The sequence below is a fragment of the Haplochromis burtoni genome, unplaced genomic scaffold (assembly GCF_018398535.1).
Source record: "Haplochromis burtoni strain Fernald_Lab_line unplaced genomic scaffold, NCSU_Asbu1 Contig_4, whole genome shotgun sequence".
Classification (NCBI taxonomy): Eukaryota; Metazoa; Chordata; class Actinopteri; order Cichliformes; family Cichlidae; genus Haplochromis; species Haplochromis burtoni.
Genome location: NW_024582365.1, coordinates 567,180 through 589,530, shown reverse-complemented (window position 1 = coordinate 589,530; position 22,351 = coordinate 567,180). Strand labels below are relative to the sequence as shown.

Sequence of the window (22,351 nt, the reverse complement as noted above, 5' to 3'; positions counted from 1 at the left end):
AAAATAATAAGCACACGAATAGATACTGTCGACAGCCTTCATAATTATTTTTTAAGTGGCTTGATTCTACAAATTCATTGCACTTCTAGCATTATGTGAAGTAAACTAGTCTGATATTTTGTTTGCAGTCAGTAATTTCAGAATAAAACACAAGGTCACATAAGTATCAGTAAAGAACCATTAAAATAATCCTGAGAACTCCTGGGGCAACGGATAAATTATCTATGGCAAAATACAATGCAAATGCGAGAGAATGTCCTATTGAAATTATATTCAAATGTGATGGAAAATTACACAACAAAGTCTCCATTCAATTATGCTAAGAATGTGCAAATCCAAGGACATTTGAGTGAAAACTGTTTACTGTTAAATCCTTTGAAATGGGTGCTGAGTATGGAGCACTTTGGCCTATGGCTGAACGAATGTTTGACTAGATTAGAAACAGATTTAAATAGAGGTTTCTTTTAGTTTGAACCTTCAACTTTACACTTTATCACTCTGCAAACCTACCAACAAAATATACAATCAATCAGCTTCTAATGCCAGTCCAAATTGTGTGAAAAAAATGCTTGTAAATAATGTGCAAATTAGGTAATGCAACAACAAAAATGGAAGTGTAACATTGCATCTGTACACTGTTAAGTAACTAATACTACAAGGGAACATAAGATTATCTACTGCAGCCAATGACTGCTCAGACTGCTATACCTTGGTCCAGTTGACCCTCTTCATGACAGTTTCAGGCTTGTAGGTCTTCTTGGGCTCCAGTCCATAAGGCAGCTTAACAACAGGAAATCCAGGAGGTGGTGGAGGTCCTGGTGGGCCTCCAAACGGGGGTGGAGGCCCAAAACCAGGTGGTGGCGGGGGAGGGGGTGGTCCACCACCTGGCGGTGGAGGAGGAGGTGGTGGCGGAATGCCAGCATGGCCAGGGACAGGTGGAGGAGGTGGAGGAGGTGGAGGAACACCACCAGGTGGGGGAGGAGGAGGTGGAGGTGGTGGTGGAACTCCAGCACCTCCTGGAAGTGGTGGAGGTGGTGCTCCAGTTGCAGTAAGGCCTGTAGCAATCTGCAAATACAGAACACAGATGTCAACAATGGCCCACATATGCATGTAAACTCCCTTTGATTTGATTGAAACTGATGTTCCTAATACAAAAAGCTACAAGGACAGTAAAGAGGCCTCCGTGTCCTGTGTGTGCAAACCACTAATCTTGCTTTTACTGATTACCTGCTCTACAAACTCAGCCACATCTACCTCCTTTAATGGAATGCATCCGTTTTATATCCTTGAAACTTGTCACTAAAGTCAAGAATTATAAGGTCAAGTGGGAGCCAATTCACTAGACATATAAAGGTCTGTGAATTTTCTTATGTCTAACTGGCATATCTCTGGAAATTAGCGAAGTTAACTTTTGCTATCAGCCCTGTAAGGATCGTTTCCTTTGCACGCCACTCCCTATATGTCATTCCTTCAAAGCATTTTCAGGCCCCTTTTATGATGTCTACATTTCTACATTATGTTTCAGCCTAATTTTATAATGGATTTTTTCTCTCATCAATCAATACTAGACAATATTTCAGCAACAAAGTAACAACAGTTGTCTTTTATAGATTATGTTTCAATCAAATATATAAATATTCCATTTGCAGATTCTTCAGTTAGAATTTGGTTAACATTCTGGCGGCAGAAATAAGAACCTTAAGTCTTTGAGCTTTTTAGAGTTTCTCCTTTTCTCTATGGCAATAATGCTCAGGCACAACTAGGTATGATAGGGGGTGTCAAAGAACAGCAATGTTCATGTCTCTCTAGAGTTGCACTGTTATAGTTAAATGCAGCTATAGTTAAATTTGTGTTTAGCTTTAGCAGAGCATTTGCTTCTCATTTTGTGATAATTATTCAGGTAGTGGCAAACTTCCAGTGGACTGTCATGTGCCTTTTAGCATCCATCTGGCCGCTCTTCCATAAATGCCTGATTGGTGGAGTGCTGTACTAGTGATTGCCCTGTAAAAGATGTTGGGGAACAGAATGTCTCCAAAAGATGGATCTCAACAGCAACCACTAAGTTCTAAGTTACATGTCTAACAACAACAATTTATCCACGATTAATCAGCTTGGCTGGGCTGTCAGACCTAGAAAGACTGTGTCGGTGGTTCATTCATTTGAGAATGACGGTAGCTAGTAGCTACCATGTTCTTGGACAGTTTTACTAACACACAAAATGTCTTGCATCGTTATACCTTTCTTTCTGTGCATAGTCACGAACCCTATATCCTTTATGCCTTGGTTTTCAGTCTGTGACCATTATCTATGAGGCCTCATACAGAAAGATTCCAGGTGTTCTTATTTTGAAAGCTCACTTGCTGGTAACCAGCTAGTCCCAGTCCTTCCCAACTCCCAACTCAATACCACTACTCCCCAAAACGTCTCTTGTCTTATATTTGGATGTACTCCAACTAAACTGTCTTGGACTGCTACTGATGATCTACTGCAAGATAAAGGGGTACTCCAAAAGGAACCTGCTGCATGTGGATAACTGAGCCGACAAGGACTGAAGTGCAGAGGGAGGCCTTATGTGTTTGGAAAACCGTCCTCTCATTGGAGATAATTAATAATAAAGTTTATATTTGTAAATTGTAAGTTTTTATTCCAGCCTAATAAATCAACAAAACACCAAAAATCTGTAATTGCTTGATATATACCAAAAATAAATAATGCAAATACAGTAAGTACACCCTAGCTCTGACAGGGTTTGATTTTCAGAGCTGATTAGATGTCTGCTCTTACCAAATAGGATTTCCTCTTGCACTTTTCATTTCTAAAACCAATTCCGTACTATTTAAATTTCCCCTACTCACTTGATTGTGTGCTTAAAATGCAATTGGCTTCATATTTAAAGACATTACATATTGTTTCATTACATAATAGCATTGGCGGATTGTTTATTAGAGACGGAATTAAAAAGGTGTTCTGCCTGGAGTTTTGTTTTTTTTCCCACAGATTGCCCAGAGCCTCTCAGTAAAATCTACATCCAATGATTACATGTCTGTCAATCTCAAACCCTCTGTGGCCCGTTTTCTCTTTTAAGATTAATATGAGAGAATGGAAGCAAATTAGCTGCTAAATTAGAGTGCCGTTGTTTCCATACTGAGGGGCCCTCCGAGTATCTCTCTCTCTATCCACCTCCCTGTTCTACCCTGTAATAATAAGCCCAGTGTTCCATGGAACTCCTGGGATCCCAAACCACTGCCGCCGGCATATTCTTCCTCAGGTATCAAAATAAACACTTTCAAAATGTTGTACAGCGAATAAACGTTTGTACGTCTTTTACCTTAAAGGAAATAAGGTGATTCTTGTGTTGCAATTATCAAGGTCACACATGATTTGCATGCAGTGTATACAAAATATACAAACCCAAAGTATATATATGTGAACTAGTAAATAGAGGTCTATGTTATATGTGCAAAAACCATGATTACTTACTAAAATACAATTTAAATTCACTTTTACTTCAGATCTAATATGTGTATTTGGCAGCATATTTTATTAAAATATATTGTGCTGGCAAGTGATCCTTTTTTTATTGATGTTACTCTACCAGAGCCCATCTGGAGCTCTGTGTAAAGTAGACAACCAATCTAATAGAAAATCTAACCCACCCAAATGGATTCATACTCTTCTGAACTCAAAGGGGAGGTCAGCGTGACAGGTAATTAACTCTGAATGCTATGTGATTAAATCTTTGCCCAATCTCATCTCTGATAAAGAAATTCAATCACAAGTGTTTACTTATGAAAATTACATTAAACAAGCAAGCAATGTGTGCGGCTGAAAACAGCGTTCAGTTGATATATTCTCTCGCTCTTCCACACATGCAGTATACAGAGCACATTATTTGTTGCTGATTAGTAAAGTCAAGAGACAATACAGTACATAATTCATTTATATCAAAAGAAAAAAAAAAGTATTTTTGTGAACTTTTTTTGTGAAGTTCACAAAAGTTCTATGTAATATGTGCTATATAATACAAAGGGCAAGCATGCTGAGAGAAAACATGAGACAAAAGATCAGTCCAACAATCCAAAAACAGATTTAAAGCACCACAAATCAATGACATTAAAACGCACTTGGATTTGTCGGGGATTAAATGTGAGATTATGTCAAGGGCCACACATGCAACGGGGACACCCACCTTGGCTTCAGATTCCCTGATGAGTCTCTGAGCCTCTTTGAGCTTGTCATTTTCAATAGTTAACTGTGCAGACACAACACACACGCACATACACACACCACAGATACACATCATGGGAACACATACATTACAAGAGGCACAGAGGGCAACAAAGAGGCACAAATGGGGATGGGTTAGATTGACAGGGAACAGGAAGACTAGTACAATAGAGCAGGTACAGTACTCACGCCAAACACAATCAAGCCAGAGAAACAACAAGGACGTCCTTCACACAGTTAATGACAATGGCAGTACAGTGTTATATTCCCATTTTGTCTGAACAAGCTATTTGATGTGCAAAAGGCAAAGTAGAGTGTACTGTACTTTTACACTGAAAACAACATCTAATCTTTCTTCAAAAGAACGCCGGCGCAGAGCAATGACTGCGTGAAAGGAACAAGGCGCAGCATCACTGGCAGTTGGTGTACCTTCAAAAACCTAATTCTATTTCAATTTTTTCTCATTCTGGCATCACAAAATAGATTTCAACCCAGAACTCTTAGATGTGTGATGGGCATTGATTTTACTGCGCAGCCTTTGTATTAGAAATGTACCGATTTTGCTTTGATATTTCACTCCGGGCAACTTTGCCAAAAGAAAGAAGATAGGAATATATTCCAAAGTAACAACAATTTTGTGTTTTTATGGAGTTATTCCCACAGAACATTCCTTACTATGAACTGTAGAAAACTAAATATTGAATTTGTGTAATGGAAGAGAAGATGGAAACTTTTCAGCTGCGTGTCTTAAGAAGAGTTTTTTATTTTGAAAGAATTTTGTATAATGGTAGTGAAGTGCAATATTCAAAGCAAAGAGAAATGCTGCTTTATAGTTCAACCTCAGGGATTAAAAGTTCAAAGCTAAGAGATATCTAAGTTTTAAAGAGCAAGATTTTCAGCAGGTATCATTTCCCCTGCTTTCTGAGAAAACCAGATAGTTAGAATAAAAGCATGTGTAAGAATGTAATGATGTATGACAGATGTGAATATTCTAAATTTAACCGTGCATGCTGGGGTAAACGCAAAGGCACACATATTTACTACACTGAAACTTCTGCAGGCATTATCAGTTTAGAAGAATTCTTTAATCAGTCAAGGTAGACAGCAGTTTGGCAGTAAAAGGCAGAGAAAGTAGTCTACTGCACCTCCAGTTGCTCTCGGGGCCATGCTGGGTCAGCTACAAGATCCCCAGGTTGTTAAAACCTATTAATGGGATGGCACTGAGTTTTCCAGTCTACCACTGCAGTGCTACATTATTCATCAAATCCGGAGCCAATTCAGTGAATATCTTCCCCTTTGCCTTGAATGGATCCATGCTAAGGTTTGGGGAAAAGGTGGATGGATTGCACTTTGTTGTGATTTCGAAGTCCTTCTCCTAATGTTTACAAGGAGAATTTCCACTCAACTCAATTGGGAGATAATCACACAGACACATCAAACAGGCTGCTTGTTACAATGCCAAAGTTTCTGAAGAAACACTCTCATTAAATGTGCTGGTTCACAAACAAGGTGAAGAGAAGCAACTCAGGCATGCGTGAGTTTTAATATCTGACAAGAATTCAGTGTAGGAGATGAAAGGTTAGCGTTAGCTCCCACTTCATTCATATTCAGTAAAACGGCAGTAATCGCACAGCTGCTTTGATGGGCAAGCTGAATGCGTGTCCTCACACCGATTTAAAGGCTCTGCGCACTCACAGTTAATGACTTTTCTACGGCACTAGTATCGTGTCAAACACGGAAAAGGAAAAAAAACATTCTTACAGACCGGCCTTCCTGAAGTAACAGAATCTCATCTGTCTGAGAGGATTACATCGTTGTTTGAGTTCTTACTACAGACCCAGTATTTTTTGTAATTTTCTGACAAAAGGTATAGCAAGTGCAGTCTTCTCTTACAAATACGATACGGTATATAGCGTAGTTACGTTAGGCTGAATTGGGAATAATCTAAAGTTCTAACAGCAACACTCTGGTAATTTGTGCCAAATAATGACATGTTTCCCTGTCGAGGTTAATGTCTCTGCAGCTCTCCAGCAGTAGCTGTTCTTTGAAGGAGCATTCAGACAAACAGAGAAAGAGAGAGTTTGACTCTCCGGGGCTTCTCTGCTGTACGCTACGTGTTAATGCACCATAGCCAGCTAGTCTTCAAAAGACACAGACCTGCTATGGGAAGATGAGGGAAAGGTGTGTTATAGTGCAGAAAAAAGATTGTTAAAAGCTCCAACAAGGGAATTAGGGCAGGTAAAGGTAGCACAACCTGATGTACACAAAGACTGAGCAAGGCAAAGAAAGAGCAAGGCTGAGCAGGGGAGGTGGCGATTATGGACTGATTAAAATGGGCTTGCAGTGCTTAGGAGAGGAGTGATGAGTGATGAACTAGTTTGGGCACAATGAAAAGCCAAAACAAATTCAGCCTGTTTGAGGTACCTGTTATATGACCAAACCCATGAACAAACAGCACGGATTTATAGATGCTCAGTGGATACAGGGGTAGAAGAGATTTGTCCTTTTAGATGTCACAGGTAAAAACACGCCCTGTTATTGATCAGACACTTGGTAAATACTAAGGTATGCAGATGTTTACTGCAGTACGCTCTCTATGGTAAGCTTTGACTTATCAGGACATAATAAAGGATTACATATTCCTTACAAGGTCTTAAAATTAAGTAAATACAACCTGAAATAAACAGCAACCGTCTCATTATTATTAAAATTAAGCCAAAATGTAGAAGTCATGTGTGAGAAACAAAGCAAACCCTATAATTCAAAGGCATGTAGAACTCCTCTTAGCAGCAATAACTCCCAAATGTCTTTAATCAGTCGTTTTCTGGATGACTTTATCAGTTCCTGTTGTGGAGGAATTCTCGCATCCTCGTATTTACTGTGTGATGTTCGCAGGCATTCATTTATACACAGCTCTCTGGTCCTGCCACATCTTTTCATTCGGGTTGAGGTCTGGACCTTGACTGGGCCATTGCAGTACTTTTCTTTCAACAGCCATTTTGTTGTTGCTGCTGTGCTTGGGATCATTTTCCTGTTGTGTGTCCTAGTTTTAGCCAAGCTTTAGCTGCTGGACAGATGGCCTCATATTTGAATGTAAAATACATTTGTATACAGAAGAGTTCATGGTCTACTCAATAACTGTCAGGGTCCTATTTCTGCAAAACAAGCCTGCCTGAAAATCATCACCCTTCCTCCACTGCTCTTGACAGTTGACATGCTTGTGGTGATGTGCTGTGTTTAGTTTTCCCTAATGTGGCGCTGTGCATTATCCCCACGTTGGTTTTATCCATCCAAAGGAGATGGTTTCAGAAGCCTTGTGGTTTGGTCATATGCAGCTTTCCTAACCCAAGCCATGCTGCCATGTTGTTTTTGGAGAGAAGAGGCTTAATCCAGCCAACCCTATCAAACAAGCCATGATTGTTCAGTCCTTTTCTAACATGAACTTTAACATTTAACATGTTAACTGAAGCCTGCAGAGTCTGACATACGTAGCTTGTAGGTGTTTTGCAGCTTCTCTTGCATTGAACAGTCAGACTTTGTGGTGAATTGGCTGGCAAGTCCACTCCTGGGAAGACTAAATGTTTCCACTTGCAAATACCCTTTCCCACTGTAGAATGATGGACTACAGTGGGACCATTAGGACAGGTACTTATGACCCTTTCCTCACTGATGAGCAGCAACAATTGCTTATTCTGAGATCACTGCTGATATCTTTCCTCCTTTGCATTGTATTAGCCCACACCTGTATCACCCAGATGTGCAAATTGTCACGAATTGCTTTTAAAGAGGTGCTCACACACGCTGATGATCAGTTAATCAAGTGCATTTGATTAGCAGCACCTGACTGCTACTTAAACTCTTAATTCCCAGAACTAGAAGGGTGCACTTGGTTTTTCACACATTGCTTCTGTTATATTTGGCTAAAGTTTTGTTAAATAAATAACAATATTTAATGTATTGTTGTTCATCTGAGCTTGAACTAAAATGATTTTAGAACTTACTAGGGATGATAAAAGTTAATTATAAATATGTAAAACTCATTCTTTTTATCAGGGCTGTGCATTTGCACACACACCTACATTTCTATTAAACTGTTAGATGTAATGCGTTAATGTTGCATATTTTATGGCTCAATTTGACACCTCAGAGGTTACAAGTGCAGGTAAGAAGTGGCGACACACCCTGTAGGCGTATGAAGCACAGAAGTGAGATCTACACACAAACTGAATCCGAAGGAGAAAACGGCTACATAACTTTGGCTACGAAACCAGCTGAAGTTCATTCTGCATAACAGTATTTTTTGTAGACTGACGTGAGCTGTGAAAGTGATTCCTGGACCACATATGCAGGTGCAGTTTATCAGTTGGTAAGTACCAACATAAGCCACGAGATATGAATGTTTGAAAGAAAAAGCAACCTCTGGTACGGATGTAGCTATACCATCTTTCAATGCTGGTTTATATTAAATTCCCTAAGCAGGGAGGCAAACTGCCTTTTTGTCCCAAGGTAGTACTAAAGTGTTTGAAATTGGGTTAAGGGGGAAATAGCAGTCATTTTCTGCATTCAAAATGGAAGATTTTGCCTGGGAAGAAATGATGTGGAGGCCAAGAAAAAGAAATGCAATCGATGTCTGTGATGATAGAATTTCATAGGAAAAGCTTCAATAGAGCAATTCGTCCATATAAAGAAATACAACTTAAGAAGGAGATTGACCCCTTATTAAATCAAATGTTCTTGCATGGGTGATAACTCCCACTTACAGTAGCTTTGCATCTGTAAGTGGGGTGGAAAGGTATCCGGATAAAAACAAAACTTTCTTTTTAGTGGCGCCATTACTTTTCTGTGCTACGATTTTAGGACAAACACATTTATTTGCACATTCTTAGTCTTTCATTTTAAAAACAGAAAAGTTTTGGACAACCGAGCTTCACCTATCTTTGTTTTCTTGTTCTTTGGGGAAAGATACACTATAAAGATCTCTGGGGAATGCAACATTGTTCTGTAGAGTAAAAATGGATTTACCTGGGACTCCAGGGTTTGGATCTTCCCCTCCAACTCTTTGATTTTTTCTTCCTTCTTTTGAGACTCGGCTTGGGCCTCCTGCCGTGCACTGAACTCTTCATCAAACTGCAACAAGAAATACTAAGATGTCTATGTGCAGAACACATATACAAAGATGTAAACACACGGGCACAGAGGTTGGTGAGCGGCAGGGTGTCTCCAGAGATTGGCCACAGGGCATGTCAACAGACACCAAAACACACCACCTTACACTCTTTGGACAATTTCTGTTCATAGGCCCCGTGTCCCCAGAGCCCTGTTGTCCTCTGTCTTTGGTTCAGGCTTGGCTTTCATGTATCCTGATGGTTCTAACCTTTGCAGAAACTATGCCGTGTCGTTACAATGATTTCACTGCCCCAGTAGGGTGCCCGGTACGATGGTGGGGCATGATTCTTAAGGAAAAAACATTCCCAGGACCCCCACTGGGGTGTTGTCAGCCTGTGATAATGTTTCTCCATAAAATACAATTTATTACTAAAAGTACGACGCTGAAAGAAAGGTTTTGAATTTTATTTCTCTCCAAAAATACAAACCATCAATCAAGCCAGTAATTGAATGATACCACAACTAATTTAAAATACAGTAAGAGGCCCATAAAGCATCAGCTTAAAGTGCAGAACGACATGTAACATCAGAGTCTGCATATAACTTAATTCTACCCTGTGCACAAATAAGTATACATCAGAACATCTGCATTGATTCTTGTAATGCTGATACGGATCATGTACCGTCACAGCCAGGTATTGATCAGGGCATGGAAAATCAATAGCTTGTCTGGGAGCTCGGAGGAAGAAAAAACTTTCCTGATGGGAGCTGACCAACCGAGGGGCGCTGCTGGAGTGATTAATGTCTCACCTTTTTGGAGAACTCTGTTGCCTTCTGCTCACTCTCTTCAACTTTGGCTTTATCCACAAGCTGATCTGCAAGAGAAGTTGGCCATGGTCAAAAGATAATTCAAATGCATCTGTGGGTGTGCCTTACAGGCTCCTGAGATTTGCAATTACAGTCGCATATTGTTTTAAAAGTACATAAAAGCTGGGGATTGTTTTTTCTTTGTTTTTGTTTTTTTGGAACAACTGTTAGGTCTGGGAGATCGCATCAATCACTGAATTTTTAATTTCATTTCATTTAATGTAGCATTATCAGCCAGCGATAACATAATATTATTTTTGTTAGATTACATTAAAATTGTATTAACATTTAAGCACCTTGTGCAACTCTTGGTTCTGATTAGCAAATGTACTTATCTCTCACCCCTTCATCTATTCCACTTCTTTATTAACATCAGTGTTTTATTGTAACAAGAACACCACCACCGACTGTTAGCTATCTGTTGCCTAAGGGTATGTGCCTTGAAACAAAAAGAAAGAAATCAGAGTATATAAATATGGATCAAATCAGACGTCTCTATCTTTTATTTTATTTTGTTAGCTTTGCCTTTACAAATCCCACATTTTACATCTGCCCTGTAGGTAGCAAAAGTGCAAATTCTAGGCGTTAATTATTTGCTAAATCACACATTTAGCTACACATTTTTCATTTAGAAAATGAAAAACCTGTGGTGAATGTGGATAAAAACAAGTGAATAGACACCTTTCAAAAACTAAATGAAGATGTGAAAAGAAAAACAGATTTTTTTTTTTCCTTTTTAAAATTACTTGATTAAATCCAAGTGAACTGAGAAGGAAAAAAAACGTCTTTAATACTGCACCGATCCTCTGTGCATAGGTTTAGAAACTTTTAATGACCCTTTGTTGGCAAGTTGCAGAACTGTTGGTGACACAACTGAGAGACACAAGGTGGTGTTATTTATTTCTCTGTTTAAAAAGATACCCATTAGTAACACAGTGCAAATAGATGTTTTCACTGGAAGACTACAAGCAAGATTTTTTTAAAGTCTAACAGGGCCTTTTCTTCCTGAATTAACTGGATTCAGTTAACTAATAATTAAATGACCCTCTTATCTTATGACAAGTCACTGGAGATGTTAGACGAAGGATCTGGGAGAATAATGAATATAACTCCTGAAGCACAGGATCTAAAAAAAGTCACCTTTACTTAAGGTACTTGTTTTACCTTAAGCAAAGGTGACTTTTTATTCATATATTAACATTTAGATTTTGTTTGTCAACACACATCATATCATATGACATAACAGGCACAGTTCAAACCACTGCATCGCTGTGCCGTCTTACAGTATGTGTAATTAGCAAGTAACAAATGATTATGAAACAATTCTCTAGTTACCAATCATGTGGGTGAAGTCCACATCCAATCTTTTATTATAGACAAACTCCGGGTCCATCCCGCTGCGATGGAGGACCACCTGAGACACACACTCTTCTATCACCTTGTAGTACTGAGGCCTGAAGAGTCACGAAACACAGTAGAACAATTAGACAAACCACAGAAAGATATGAGTGACGCAAACTCCACAAGGCTAATTAACCACAAATGAGTCTGTTATCCAACCCAGAGGTCACAAAATGCCATGTCAAAAAGGGTGCTGCTGGACAAAATAGGCACCCTATCAAATTTGATCAACCCTTACATGGAATTAGCAGATTAATGGGTACACAGAACCCAAGTATGTGTTAGCCTACTTGTGTGTTAGTTCAAGGTGACTGACAGTAGCCGAGGCCATGCTTGCCCTCTTGCATAATTTGCAATCATCTTTGCCAATTAGAGAAACCATAAAAACTGAAATGTAAATCTAATCAGTGTAATGTGAGTAATTGAAAGCACAATGAATAGAAAAACATGTCAGCCAGTTAGGAGTGTGACAGAGTGCTTGGTGTTTTCAAGAAGGTTGTGCGAATCGGCCCGAGAGTCCGGCTCTAGCACACAGGCTGGTATGTGACCTTTTCTCTGTACCATTATCAGCTTTAATTGCAAGTGACATTTAGCAAATACAATGGCAGTTTAAGCAAGAGATAATTATTTTCTAAGCAAGACATTGACCAGAAAACCATTAAATGTGAAAAACTGACACTTAATGATGTTCATCAAATTAAACCTAAATTATGGATTTTTTCAATTATTTTAAATATAAATGAATAAATACAAAGTATCCTTTTTACAGGTGCACACAGATAGGACCGACTAATTCTGTCAATGCTATTTATTTATTTTTTATTGGGCAATAACGGTTATTATACAATCAATTGGTGGAATATAGCATTATCAATTGGACAAACAGGATAAACAACCCAGTGGTTCAATAATTACATGAACTCCTTTCATCTCTTTTAAATAAACATATTTTTAGTGGGTGCAGTGAGCAAAAGCTATGTCCCTCTGTTAAAAGGAACAATTACATGGTACACCAGTCCAGAGAGGCTTTCACTGGCAAATAATACTAATTTAATGTAGATTAATGCTATTGTTATTTAGAAAATATAAATGTGTATTTGCGAGCAACCATTTGGGTGCATAATTTTACAACAAGAAGATGACAAAGCCAACACTGGAAAATCTGTAAACCTGTATGTGGCTAATATTAATTCATTATTAGTTCATTTATAGCTTCCTAAAAATGAAAATCCAAGCTGCCAAAAATCCTGACATTTTATTCCATTTTTGATCTAAACAAGACACTCAAAGTCTGATCAAAGACTGCCCACCTGAATGGCTCTGTACCAGAGCACTACAATGAAAGAGCATTAATGTCACGAAAAATAAATAATTATGTTAGCAGGCAGAACCGTGAATAATGTGTCTGCTGTCAGGTAATTTGTCTGAAAAGATAAAAAAGTACATCATTCAAGTATGTATCTGAGCAAAAAGGAACACACTTTGTTATCAGACATTAAATGCAGAAAACTTTTGTTTTGTTTTTTTCTTCGGGGCTTTAACTCCACACAAAAATTCAAAGGCTATGTTCTGATGATACCTTGTGGGTGGACAGACCATATCATGTTATGAGCAGGAAAATGAAAAGCCACAAAATTCTGAGCCAAAGCAAATAAGAATAAATCAGCATTTAGGTGCTCTGTTTTGAAAGCATGAAATGCCATACATTAAGCCTGGTGGATTCGCCCACTCATGACTGGAACAAGCGAGTGAAAGCTCACACATCGCCCTGCATGGCTTAAGCACTATGGCACTCAGCTTACAACTGTCACCAATGTACACCACATTATTATCTCAATAAGCCGCCCTATTTTCCCTCCGTCCTCCATCCTCCGCCACCACCAGGCAGATAGGGGCTGGGTGGAGATAACTGCAGACGGAGAGAGTGACCCAGAACTGTCAGGCCCCTCCACAGTGGGCAGGGCTGGGCTCCAGAAGCAAGCATATGTCCCCTGCATCGTTCCCCACCTCTTCTTTTACTTTGGCACCTTCATTTCTTCCAGTGATAGCTTGCAGTTCAGCACAGCCCCAGCCACTTGATCCAGCTCTGCTCCACATAGCCAGTGTAATCCCCATATCACCAGGCTCCAAAAGAGCAGATCTGCTCTATATTTACTGGGTGGGTTTGATGTGCTCCCATTCATTAGGCTTTCAGGGAGAGATTAATTATCAAAAATACACCAAAACCCCAAAGGGGAGAAAAACAACTAGTGTTGTGTTAGAAGGAATTACAGTAGACAGAGCAGCTGCCCATTATAGAAGGTCTTATTATTAGAAGACTAATTATAATATTTAATGAACGCTCATTTAATGTTATTATTTGAAAGGAGAATTAAGGAGCCAAGTGTAGCGGTAATTCAAATTAATACAATGACAAAGAAATGTAATGTCTTACTTTGTACAGAAAAATACAACTACAAGTTTATTCATGTGAAAGCTACCTTTAAAAGACTTCCACCAGTAAATAATCCCAGTTAAACCCATCCATTTACTGGCCTCCCACTTTGTTTTAGTTTCATGTTGTGGAAATGGTATAGCCACACATTTTAACCACAACCCTAAAAGCTGATAACTCTTAGGGCAAAGGCCAAAAAATAGCCGATAGTATCTATTGGAAATAGCTGCATGCAGGGTAACACTGTGTCCTCCATCATCCTAAGTGCACAGCAGTGATGTACGAGGAATAAAAAGGCCTCAGTCATAATGCATTTCGGGTGATAATGTTTGGGTATGAGATTTTCCTTGCTTTTGTTATGCAAGCTCAAGAAGAAAGAAATATTCCAAAACATATCTTTAAAAAGGCCGTCTGATTTTTACGAGTTTTGGTACTGATCTCTCTTTACTGCTGGCTTACACTGTGGGCACTCGAGCTGAGGTGGACATAGTGATACTGGATGGTTAATGTGAATTCTATTTCTCACTTCCTCCGAATAGATGAGGAATACATAATTCATAACTCGAGGGGAACAGCAACTTGTCTATGGTAAATTCATCGTCCTCCTCACAGCTTTCCTTCATCTTTGAACTCTCTTTTTTAAGTCTTATTTCTGCAAAAAGATCTGACACAGCAGTGAAATCACCAGAATCACTCTATTTAGAAGAGTGTCGACCTTCCCGGCTACTGATATTTTTCCTCTTCAAAGGTAAAATAAAAAGCAACCCCCACAGGTTAAAATCAATTAAATTAAAACTACCGCCTCTGCTAACCAGTTAAGTTGCAGTTTACAAGCATATCTGTATAGATTTATAATTTATGTAGTGAAGACTTTGAAGAAATATGATACAAGGGCAATGTTAAGAATTTAGCAACCTGCCAAGAATGAAATATCTATGGTGTTGAAAATGTTCCCTCATTTTCCACATTGTGTCAAAGTGAAGTCGACTTTGGACCTTTTGGATAGAAAATGTCACCGCTTCGTCACTTTATCCCATTCTACATTCATGTAAAACTTAATGTACAGTAAGTTGGCGTTTGATTTCCTGGGTTAGAGCTGTCTTAGATTTCATAAAATTAGGCTCAGCTGTTCCTGAGAAATCAACACTGACATGAATTGGACGAAATGATATCAGACCTTTACCTCCACCCCCCAAAATCTAATCAGTACTAAATTTAAAAAATGCAGACAACCTGGAAACTAAATCTCTTTGTCCACTGAGGTTGCAATTATGGAGGCATTACTTTATCCCTGCAGTACTCTGATCAGTGTTTTCTTTTCTTTCTTTCTTTTTTTTACTTTGGAGTTCACAATAAAGGAGATTAATAAAAAAATAGCTACAAGCTATTTTTAAAGCTTTTCTCCCCTTTCAGAATGTAACTACAGCGTACACGTGCACATGTTTTGTAACTTAATGCTATTTTACTTTTGGACCCAGTTGAGCAGCTGCTTTTCACATATTTCATATCTGCTAATTCGTGCTCAGTAACAGGGATGTTAACAAAATTAAACAAAAAAGGCTTATTATTTGTCAGATTATTGACAAATAACCAGGCAGAAAGCACCAGCATCATAAACATGATGATTGAAAACACCAGCTCCTTAACTAGCCTCCACCTGTCAGTCAAAACAACCAAGTCCCTAATGTCAAACCTTAAAATTTATGCTTTTTGTAGCACTTTTTATGGGGGAAAAGTAAAGGAAAAACTACACCAAACTTACAAAGAGCACCACAAGGTCATCGGTCAATACAAAGTTAGTGGTAGGTAAAAAAACACAAACACAACTTACCTGATGTAATAGTCATTTCTGATGAGCAATAGGTGCTGAAGGATTGACAGGAAGTAGGTCTCTGAGGCAGTGTCTTTCACCATATTGGACAGGAGATGGTACACCTCATTCATATCAGTGCAAGAGTAAGGTTAAGGACAAGCAACTTTACTGCAGTGACATGTTCTACTTTCTAGAGTTATTGCAGATATGGCTAACTTCTTTGGAAACCCCCCACAACCTGAACTCCTCATTATTCAGGATCATTCAACTGCAATAAACATTTAGATTTTCATTACTTCTTACTTCTTTTCATTATAGTTATTTATCTCTGCCAGCTTTTCTTACAAGGACTCTGTGCGCAGAAGCAAACAGAGATGCGATTCCTCTTATCCGTCCTCTCTCAAGAGAGCTAAAACAGCGTAAACAGCTAACTTGTGGAAAGGGATCAGGAATGAAAAATGCTCCCCTCTGGTATCCCTTTTATTCCAGACTTTTCAAGAGATGGAAAATTAATAAGAGAAAAACTGGCTTGAATTTTTAAGCTAAGAATGATGAGCATCAGATTATTCGTAGGGCACAAGTACAGTTGAGTCTCAAAACTGAAATTGACACTGACATGTAGGAGGAGTAAAAACTGATCTTATTTGATTTCCAAAAGTTACTGATTACATCTTATGTTTGCATTTCCCAGGGGGAGGTAGTGATGGCTTTGGCATTGAAAACAGACATAAAACTGAACTAGCCTACATTTTATTCTTCATGTGTAAATATGTAATTGTAAGTGATGAATTTAAAAAGAGTTACTGAGAGAAAAACTTTTCAATTTTGATGTCGTATTTAATGCAGTAAAATATTTGTGCTGTTCTCATAACCTCCTTAAAGTGTAACTCTAACAATTAAATAAATACAGAAAATGAGTGATCTGGAGTCTGTCTGATTTGTTTGCTTGAGAAAAGACCATTTCCCAATGGGCACTCATCTTCTCTGAAAAGAAAAAGTGGAATAAGCCTCTCAGAAATGTGCAGAAAAAAAGTAGATTAAGGAGACTGCACTGTCAAGCTTGCAGAGATAAAAACCTGATTGCCATCCTAACACGAAGTGCAGATCTTGACAATGTATGTTAAAATATTTACAAAGAGAAACGCAGTAACTACAAAGCAATCGCGTTAAATTTGCAGCATGTTGGCACCATATGTCGTGATTTCCCTCCATCCTGCTTTCGGTACAGAAAATATCCGTTAAATGAATGTACAGAAACTGAACTACGATCTTCATATGGCCCGGCTTGCTGTCACCCATACAAAACGATCTGCACGCACTGCAACTGGAGCAGATCAATTCTTTTAAACACTGTTTGACAGTCCGATTAATTGCTATTAATTTCAACAATGTCTGTAATTAAACTCTTATCCCATATCAAATTTTTAGAGAAGCAGGGATGGGAATACAGGCTTCTCTAAAGTATCATTTTGCCTTCCTTGCATTAGTGGAGTTTGAAGCCTGGGAGAATTACCAGGCCTGTGAGATTCAATTATAGCCTCACCACAGCAGCATTTGAGAGGACATGAGAAAGAGCTCACACTGGGAAAGTATCCAACTAGCTTCATCTATCACTAAACTGCAGACATAAACCTAATGTAAAATGCCAATCTATTCATTGGCACCTCCTCTACGCTCACTTTCTTACTCTCTGTCTCTCTTTACACTATCTCTCCAAATAATGAATAAACATGAGTGGCAGTCAAGTGTGATGTAGGCCAGTCTGTGTTGGGGTCAATCAATCACCATTCCACAGATCATTAATATTTATTAGTGGCCTGGAGTCACCTCCTCGGCACCTGGACCTGGGTCGGACACAGAGGAGACAGGCCTTTCAGGTTAATATTCATGAAACTGCTGCAAGACACATATACAGTCTTCAGGTAACAGAGGTACTACCTGTCTGTACATATATAAGAATGTGTCCGCATGCAGGCAAAGAGACAAAGGGTAGCCCTGGGCGTTGAGATTATGCTCATACCTAACAGATCAATACCAAATTGTCCTTCGAAACAAACATTGGACCTTCTCATTTGTGAACCTGCTCAAGCACATCATTAATCTCGGCGCACTTTTCCCCCTATATCGTCTCTCCACATACACACACATTACCTCCTCCCCTAACCTACATGTGTCAACAGCAGCTGTCACTCACAGTAGCACTTTGTGCATGTACTAGAACTGTGGGATTTGGTGGAAGAAAAAGGCTGTGGGAATGAACATCTGCATAACAATGTCAGAGTCTGGTTTCTCTGCTCACAATGTCAGCTATTCATACATAGCCTTAGAGAAGATTTGTGAATTATTAAAAGGTTCTTGTCTGGGGTGCTTGAAGAAGTTTCCAACTTGGGACTAAATTACATATCACCTTATTAACTTCTACTCTGAGTGTTTGGAGTTAAATGGACATCCACAGAGAGCTAGAGGTCAAAATTCACCTTTCTAAATTGGAGCAGGGAAACGAGAGCAGACTGTTACTTAAACAGAACAAAATATGATATGTTACCATTTAGGACAATATCACTTCATGGGAAATTTTAATTGTCTACTGTAAATGTTAAATGGTAAGAAAGGGGAAGAGTATTTCTATTCGATATCTCCCTCAGGAGTCTTACTAGAGTCCGACCAATGATAACAGACAAAAGACAAAAAGTGAAGTGAAGAGGAGAAGAGCTAATAAAAAAAGAGAGGCTGGAGGTTAAGATTACGAGGTTATTTACCTAGTATACCTGGCCAGAGATGAAGCTGGATAATGTGCTCAAGCTCCTCGAATCCTTCTCTAATGAACAAAGCCATGAGGGGGCTTCAGCCTATGAAGCTTAACCAAACCCACGATATACACTCATCTCTCACTGCTAGTTCTGCAGAACCGTTCATCTGTATATTCTCACAGAGGGAGGACAAAAGGATATTCCATCTCTGCGCGGATGTCATCCAGGCGATGTGAGAGTTCGATCGAGTCCTCCTCCTTGTTCTCATTGAACACCCTCAGCTGGATGTCCAGCTCTTCTGTCTCTTTTAGCTCCTGCAGTGAGTTAGACATACAGCATATAGTTTAGATTAAGTTTTACCAAAGGTCATCCTGTACTGCAGATTATTATGTTGCAGACGCATTAGCATGTATGGGTTTGTGAAAATTTTACTTTTCAATTTTCACAGACTTCCGCTTTATGGTATTTATAACTTAACTTATTCTAAAAAAAAAAAAAAAAAGTAAGAGAAAAAAAACTAACACCAAAATTTCATCTCCCTCTTCCAGGTGTACAGAAAACTGGGAACTGAGATGCTGTGAACTCTCTCACTAAGTATTCCAGACAGTACCAATTCCTGCACACCTGTTCCAGCCACAAGGGGCTACAGAGGTGCTCTTTACAAGTTCTCTATGAATCACTGGCAGTGGAATTTACAGATGGAGACAGGGCCAAATGTAACCCAATTTCTGCAGGTATCAATCACCCTGCACCGTTTTTTGGGCGCACCATCTGTCTTCAGCAAGCAACGCTGGTTCGGAGGGAGGTGCACAATGGCACAAAAAAAAGGAGGGAAGGAGAAGAGGAGGAGAGCCAAATACATGCATCAAGGACTATAAGAACAAAACAAATTGTTCTTTCTTTTTCAGTGGACTAGTTCTCTTCCAACAGCAACACTGACTCCTGAGCATAACTCATAATTAGATGAAAGAGTGTCAGTTTGAATGTCGGCATTAAAAGCGGTAAACGTGGCATTCATGAATGGCTGTACACTGAGCCTCTTTCATATCAGGGGGCAGAATTGAAGATAATTAAAGTAATGACAGTAATAATCAACAGGCACAGCTGGGATGACTTATTAACAACTGGCTTTGTGACATCTTCACCCCACTTGTGACAAATGAGAGTTTGAATGATGTGTTGGAGCTCGTTTGCCTTTCGGCTCATGCGAAGATGCGTAAGGTTGCCGATAATGATGCCTGCGTGATGAGGTGCTAGCAGTGCATAATACTTGGCACAAGCTTCTACTACTACTAATTAAATTAAAACAATAAAATGTATTCCTCTAGTATGTGTGTAATGAAAATAACTCAGTTTAACATCTCAATAATTTGGTTTGAAAGCCTGAATGCTGCCTGACCACAATTACATAAAACATTCACATCCCAATTATTTGGAAGTTTAAAGTGCACGAAAAGCTATTTGGGTTGTGATGAAAAGGAAATCTTGCTTTCAGTAATTATAATAAGACAGAGGTAAGTTGTCGTGGGAGGATTGGCAATAACGATGCAAAATTATGTTTATGACACGCATGTAAACAATGTGTTCTCTGGAGATTGCTAACTCACAGGAAGGATCTTCTTTAGGCCGCATCTTAAAAACTCGTTGCGCAAATGTATCCTGAAGTCCAGGTCGTCAGGGGAGGTGACCAGGGCATTGATCAGCTGCATGCAGGCAACCTGTGGAGCAGACAAAACAACGAAAACAAAACAAAATCAAGAGAAAAACTCAGGAGAAACTATCGACTAAATATTTTACCTAAAAAAAAGTGTCATCATCAGATATATAACTCAACTCTAAGATGCATGTTTAGTCTAAGCAGCGCAACTGTAATTTGAGGTGAATATTTGCACCTTAATATTTCCTTTCAAACTGCAAAATCACAGAAAAAGCACCGCGAGGATGAGGCGAGGGAAGTACAGAGAGACAAGTCAAATGGAAAATTGCAGAAAGTAGAAAATACAACCCTGGTATGTCTATTGACTATATGTGCATTATTAATGGATTTATTGGTAAGGAGAAATCCTCAAAGTGAGTGGTGGTGCGTGTGTGTGTGCTAGGTAGGTGGATGAGGCTGGCTTGTGTAACGAGGAAATTACTGATGAATTATAATGACCTGTAACGTGTTTCAGGGGAGGAAGTCGTGAATAAGATAGTTTCCCTTAGACAGACAATCAATAGCAGGCTAAAGGATTTCCACAGACAATCTAAAAACACTGCCTCCTGAAACCTTGACCCTGTGCTGTCGGTGTGTATGCGTTAATAACAGCAACCGGAACAATTCTGAGTCTGTGTGGTTTCCTGTGTAAGCTTTATGATTTTTCAAGGTTAAAAAACGCTATTTGGGTAAAAAGTTTTACCAAAATCAGTTTAACGTTTATTTCCATAAAGACCAACATTCAGTCCTGAATCAACTTTTTCCAACCTTAATACGACCTGAACACGCTTTTTATTTTCTACTCAGTGAAACAAAAGTGAAAATAACGCCACGAACCTTTGATTTTTCTGTTACTGCAGCGCTCGTAGGAGCATTACCAAATTCAGTCATATTCTCTTGAAAAGTATACGTTTGTTGTAGTAAAGGATGCACTGCAGCTGACTATGTGCCACTACTGCCAGGAACCGGAGTGATGACAGACTTCTCCGTGTTTGAGAAAAGCTTGAGGGCCTCAAACTGAGAACTGTGCACTGAAACCTGACATTTTACTGTATCCACCAGAGGCCAGACACATAAAAGAAACTCCACCAAACCTTCACAGAATTTATGTGAGTGAAGAAAGTCATGGAGCTCATGAAAAATTCTTTCTCTTCTGCTGCATACAGATAGATACTTACATCAATCACCTCAAACATACCTCAGTCATGTATTGTGGAGTGGGAAGCGGTTGGGGGTAAGGGCATTATGTGCGTTATGTTTAGAGAGCTGCAGTGCTGCCAAAAGGGGGTTTCAAACATCGTAATTAAAAGTGGCACTGCCAGGACGGTTTTAAAGTTGAAAGTCAGAGTTCTTCTCATGCTCGGCAGACAAATATACCCCGAACTGGGGTAAAACGCATTTTAATCACATTAGCGAGGTCTAGTTCTGGAGCCCATTCCAGGTTTTGGATAAAAAGTCTATTAATTTCCTCCGAACCCCCTGCATCAGCAAAGCATTTTAATTTACTTCACAATTACCAGCTTCATTTCATTAACGGCAAAATTTAAAGGAAAAACAACAGTCTCCTAATAAAAGAATATCTACTTTCTCTTCTACCACCCGCCTCATCAGTTTCCTTCAAGACTTCTCAATCCCTGCAGCTAAAGTAATTTCTTAAGTAATTTCCTCCTTTTGGCTTCGCAAATACACGTTTTAAGGGGTGTTGTTATTGCTATTACAAAGTTTTCTTGTTGCTGAAGAATACTCGTGAAGGATCTGTAAAATGGAGAATTTAAATGAAGCAGCAAAAGGAATAAAAAAGAAAGACGGGAGAAAAATATAAATTAGAGATTCGACATCCTTTTTATTATTATTTTGTGATGTTTTCGAAATGAATGTGGAAATCAGCAGCGGTGAAGGAGGAGTTTGAGTAGAGCTTCTCAGCGTAATAGTTGTAGAATCAAATTGCACCTGGTTGTGGAGGTGTGTCAATGTAACTACTAAGTTTGTGTCAATGTAACTACTAAGTTTGTGTCAATGTAACTACTAAGTTTGTGTCAATGTAACTACTAAGTTTG

The 22,351-nt window shown here is 39.0% G+C and overlaps 1 protein-coding gene across 8 annotated transcripts in view; it reads right to left on the bottom strand.

Moving 5' to 3' along the window:
* Nucleotides 1-22,351, bottom strand: part of diaph2 (diaphanous-related formin 2) — a 353,656-nt gene that overhangs the window by 217,311 nt on the left and 113,994 nt on the right. For 6 of the 8 annotated variants that reach the window (XM_014333843.2, XM_014333845.2, XM_014333847.2 and 3 more), the window contains 8 exons: nucleotides 20,206-20,316; nucleotides 18,800-18,912; nucleotides 15,867-15,983; nucleotides 11,536-11,654; nucleotides 10,144-10,208; nucleotides 9,250-9,354; nucleotides 4,190-4,252; nucleotides 709-1,065 (listed from right to left, as the gene is read on the bottom strand). In XM_014333843.2, coding sequence (XP_014189329.1) covers nucleotides 709-1,065; nucleotides 4,190-4,252; nucleotides 9,250-9,354; nucleotides 10,144-10,208; nucleotides 11,536-11,654; nucleotides 15,867-15,983; nucleotides 18,800-18,912; nucleotides 20,206-20,316 — 1,050 coding nt within the window. The remainder of the gene's footprint in view (nucleotides 1-708; nucleotides 1,066-4,189; nucleotides 4,253-9,249; nucleotides 9,355-10,143; nucleotides 10,209-11,535; nucleotides 11,655-15,866; nucleotides 15,984-18,799; nucleotides 18,913-20,205; nucleotides 20,317-22,351) is intronic. The other 2 variants (XM_042220601.1, XM_014333852.2) reach the window with 2 other exon arrangements.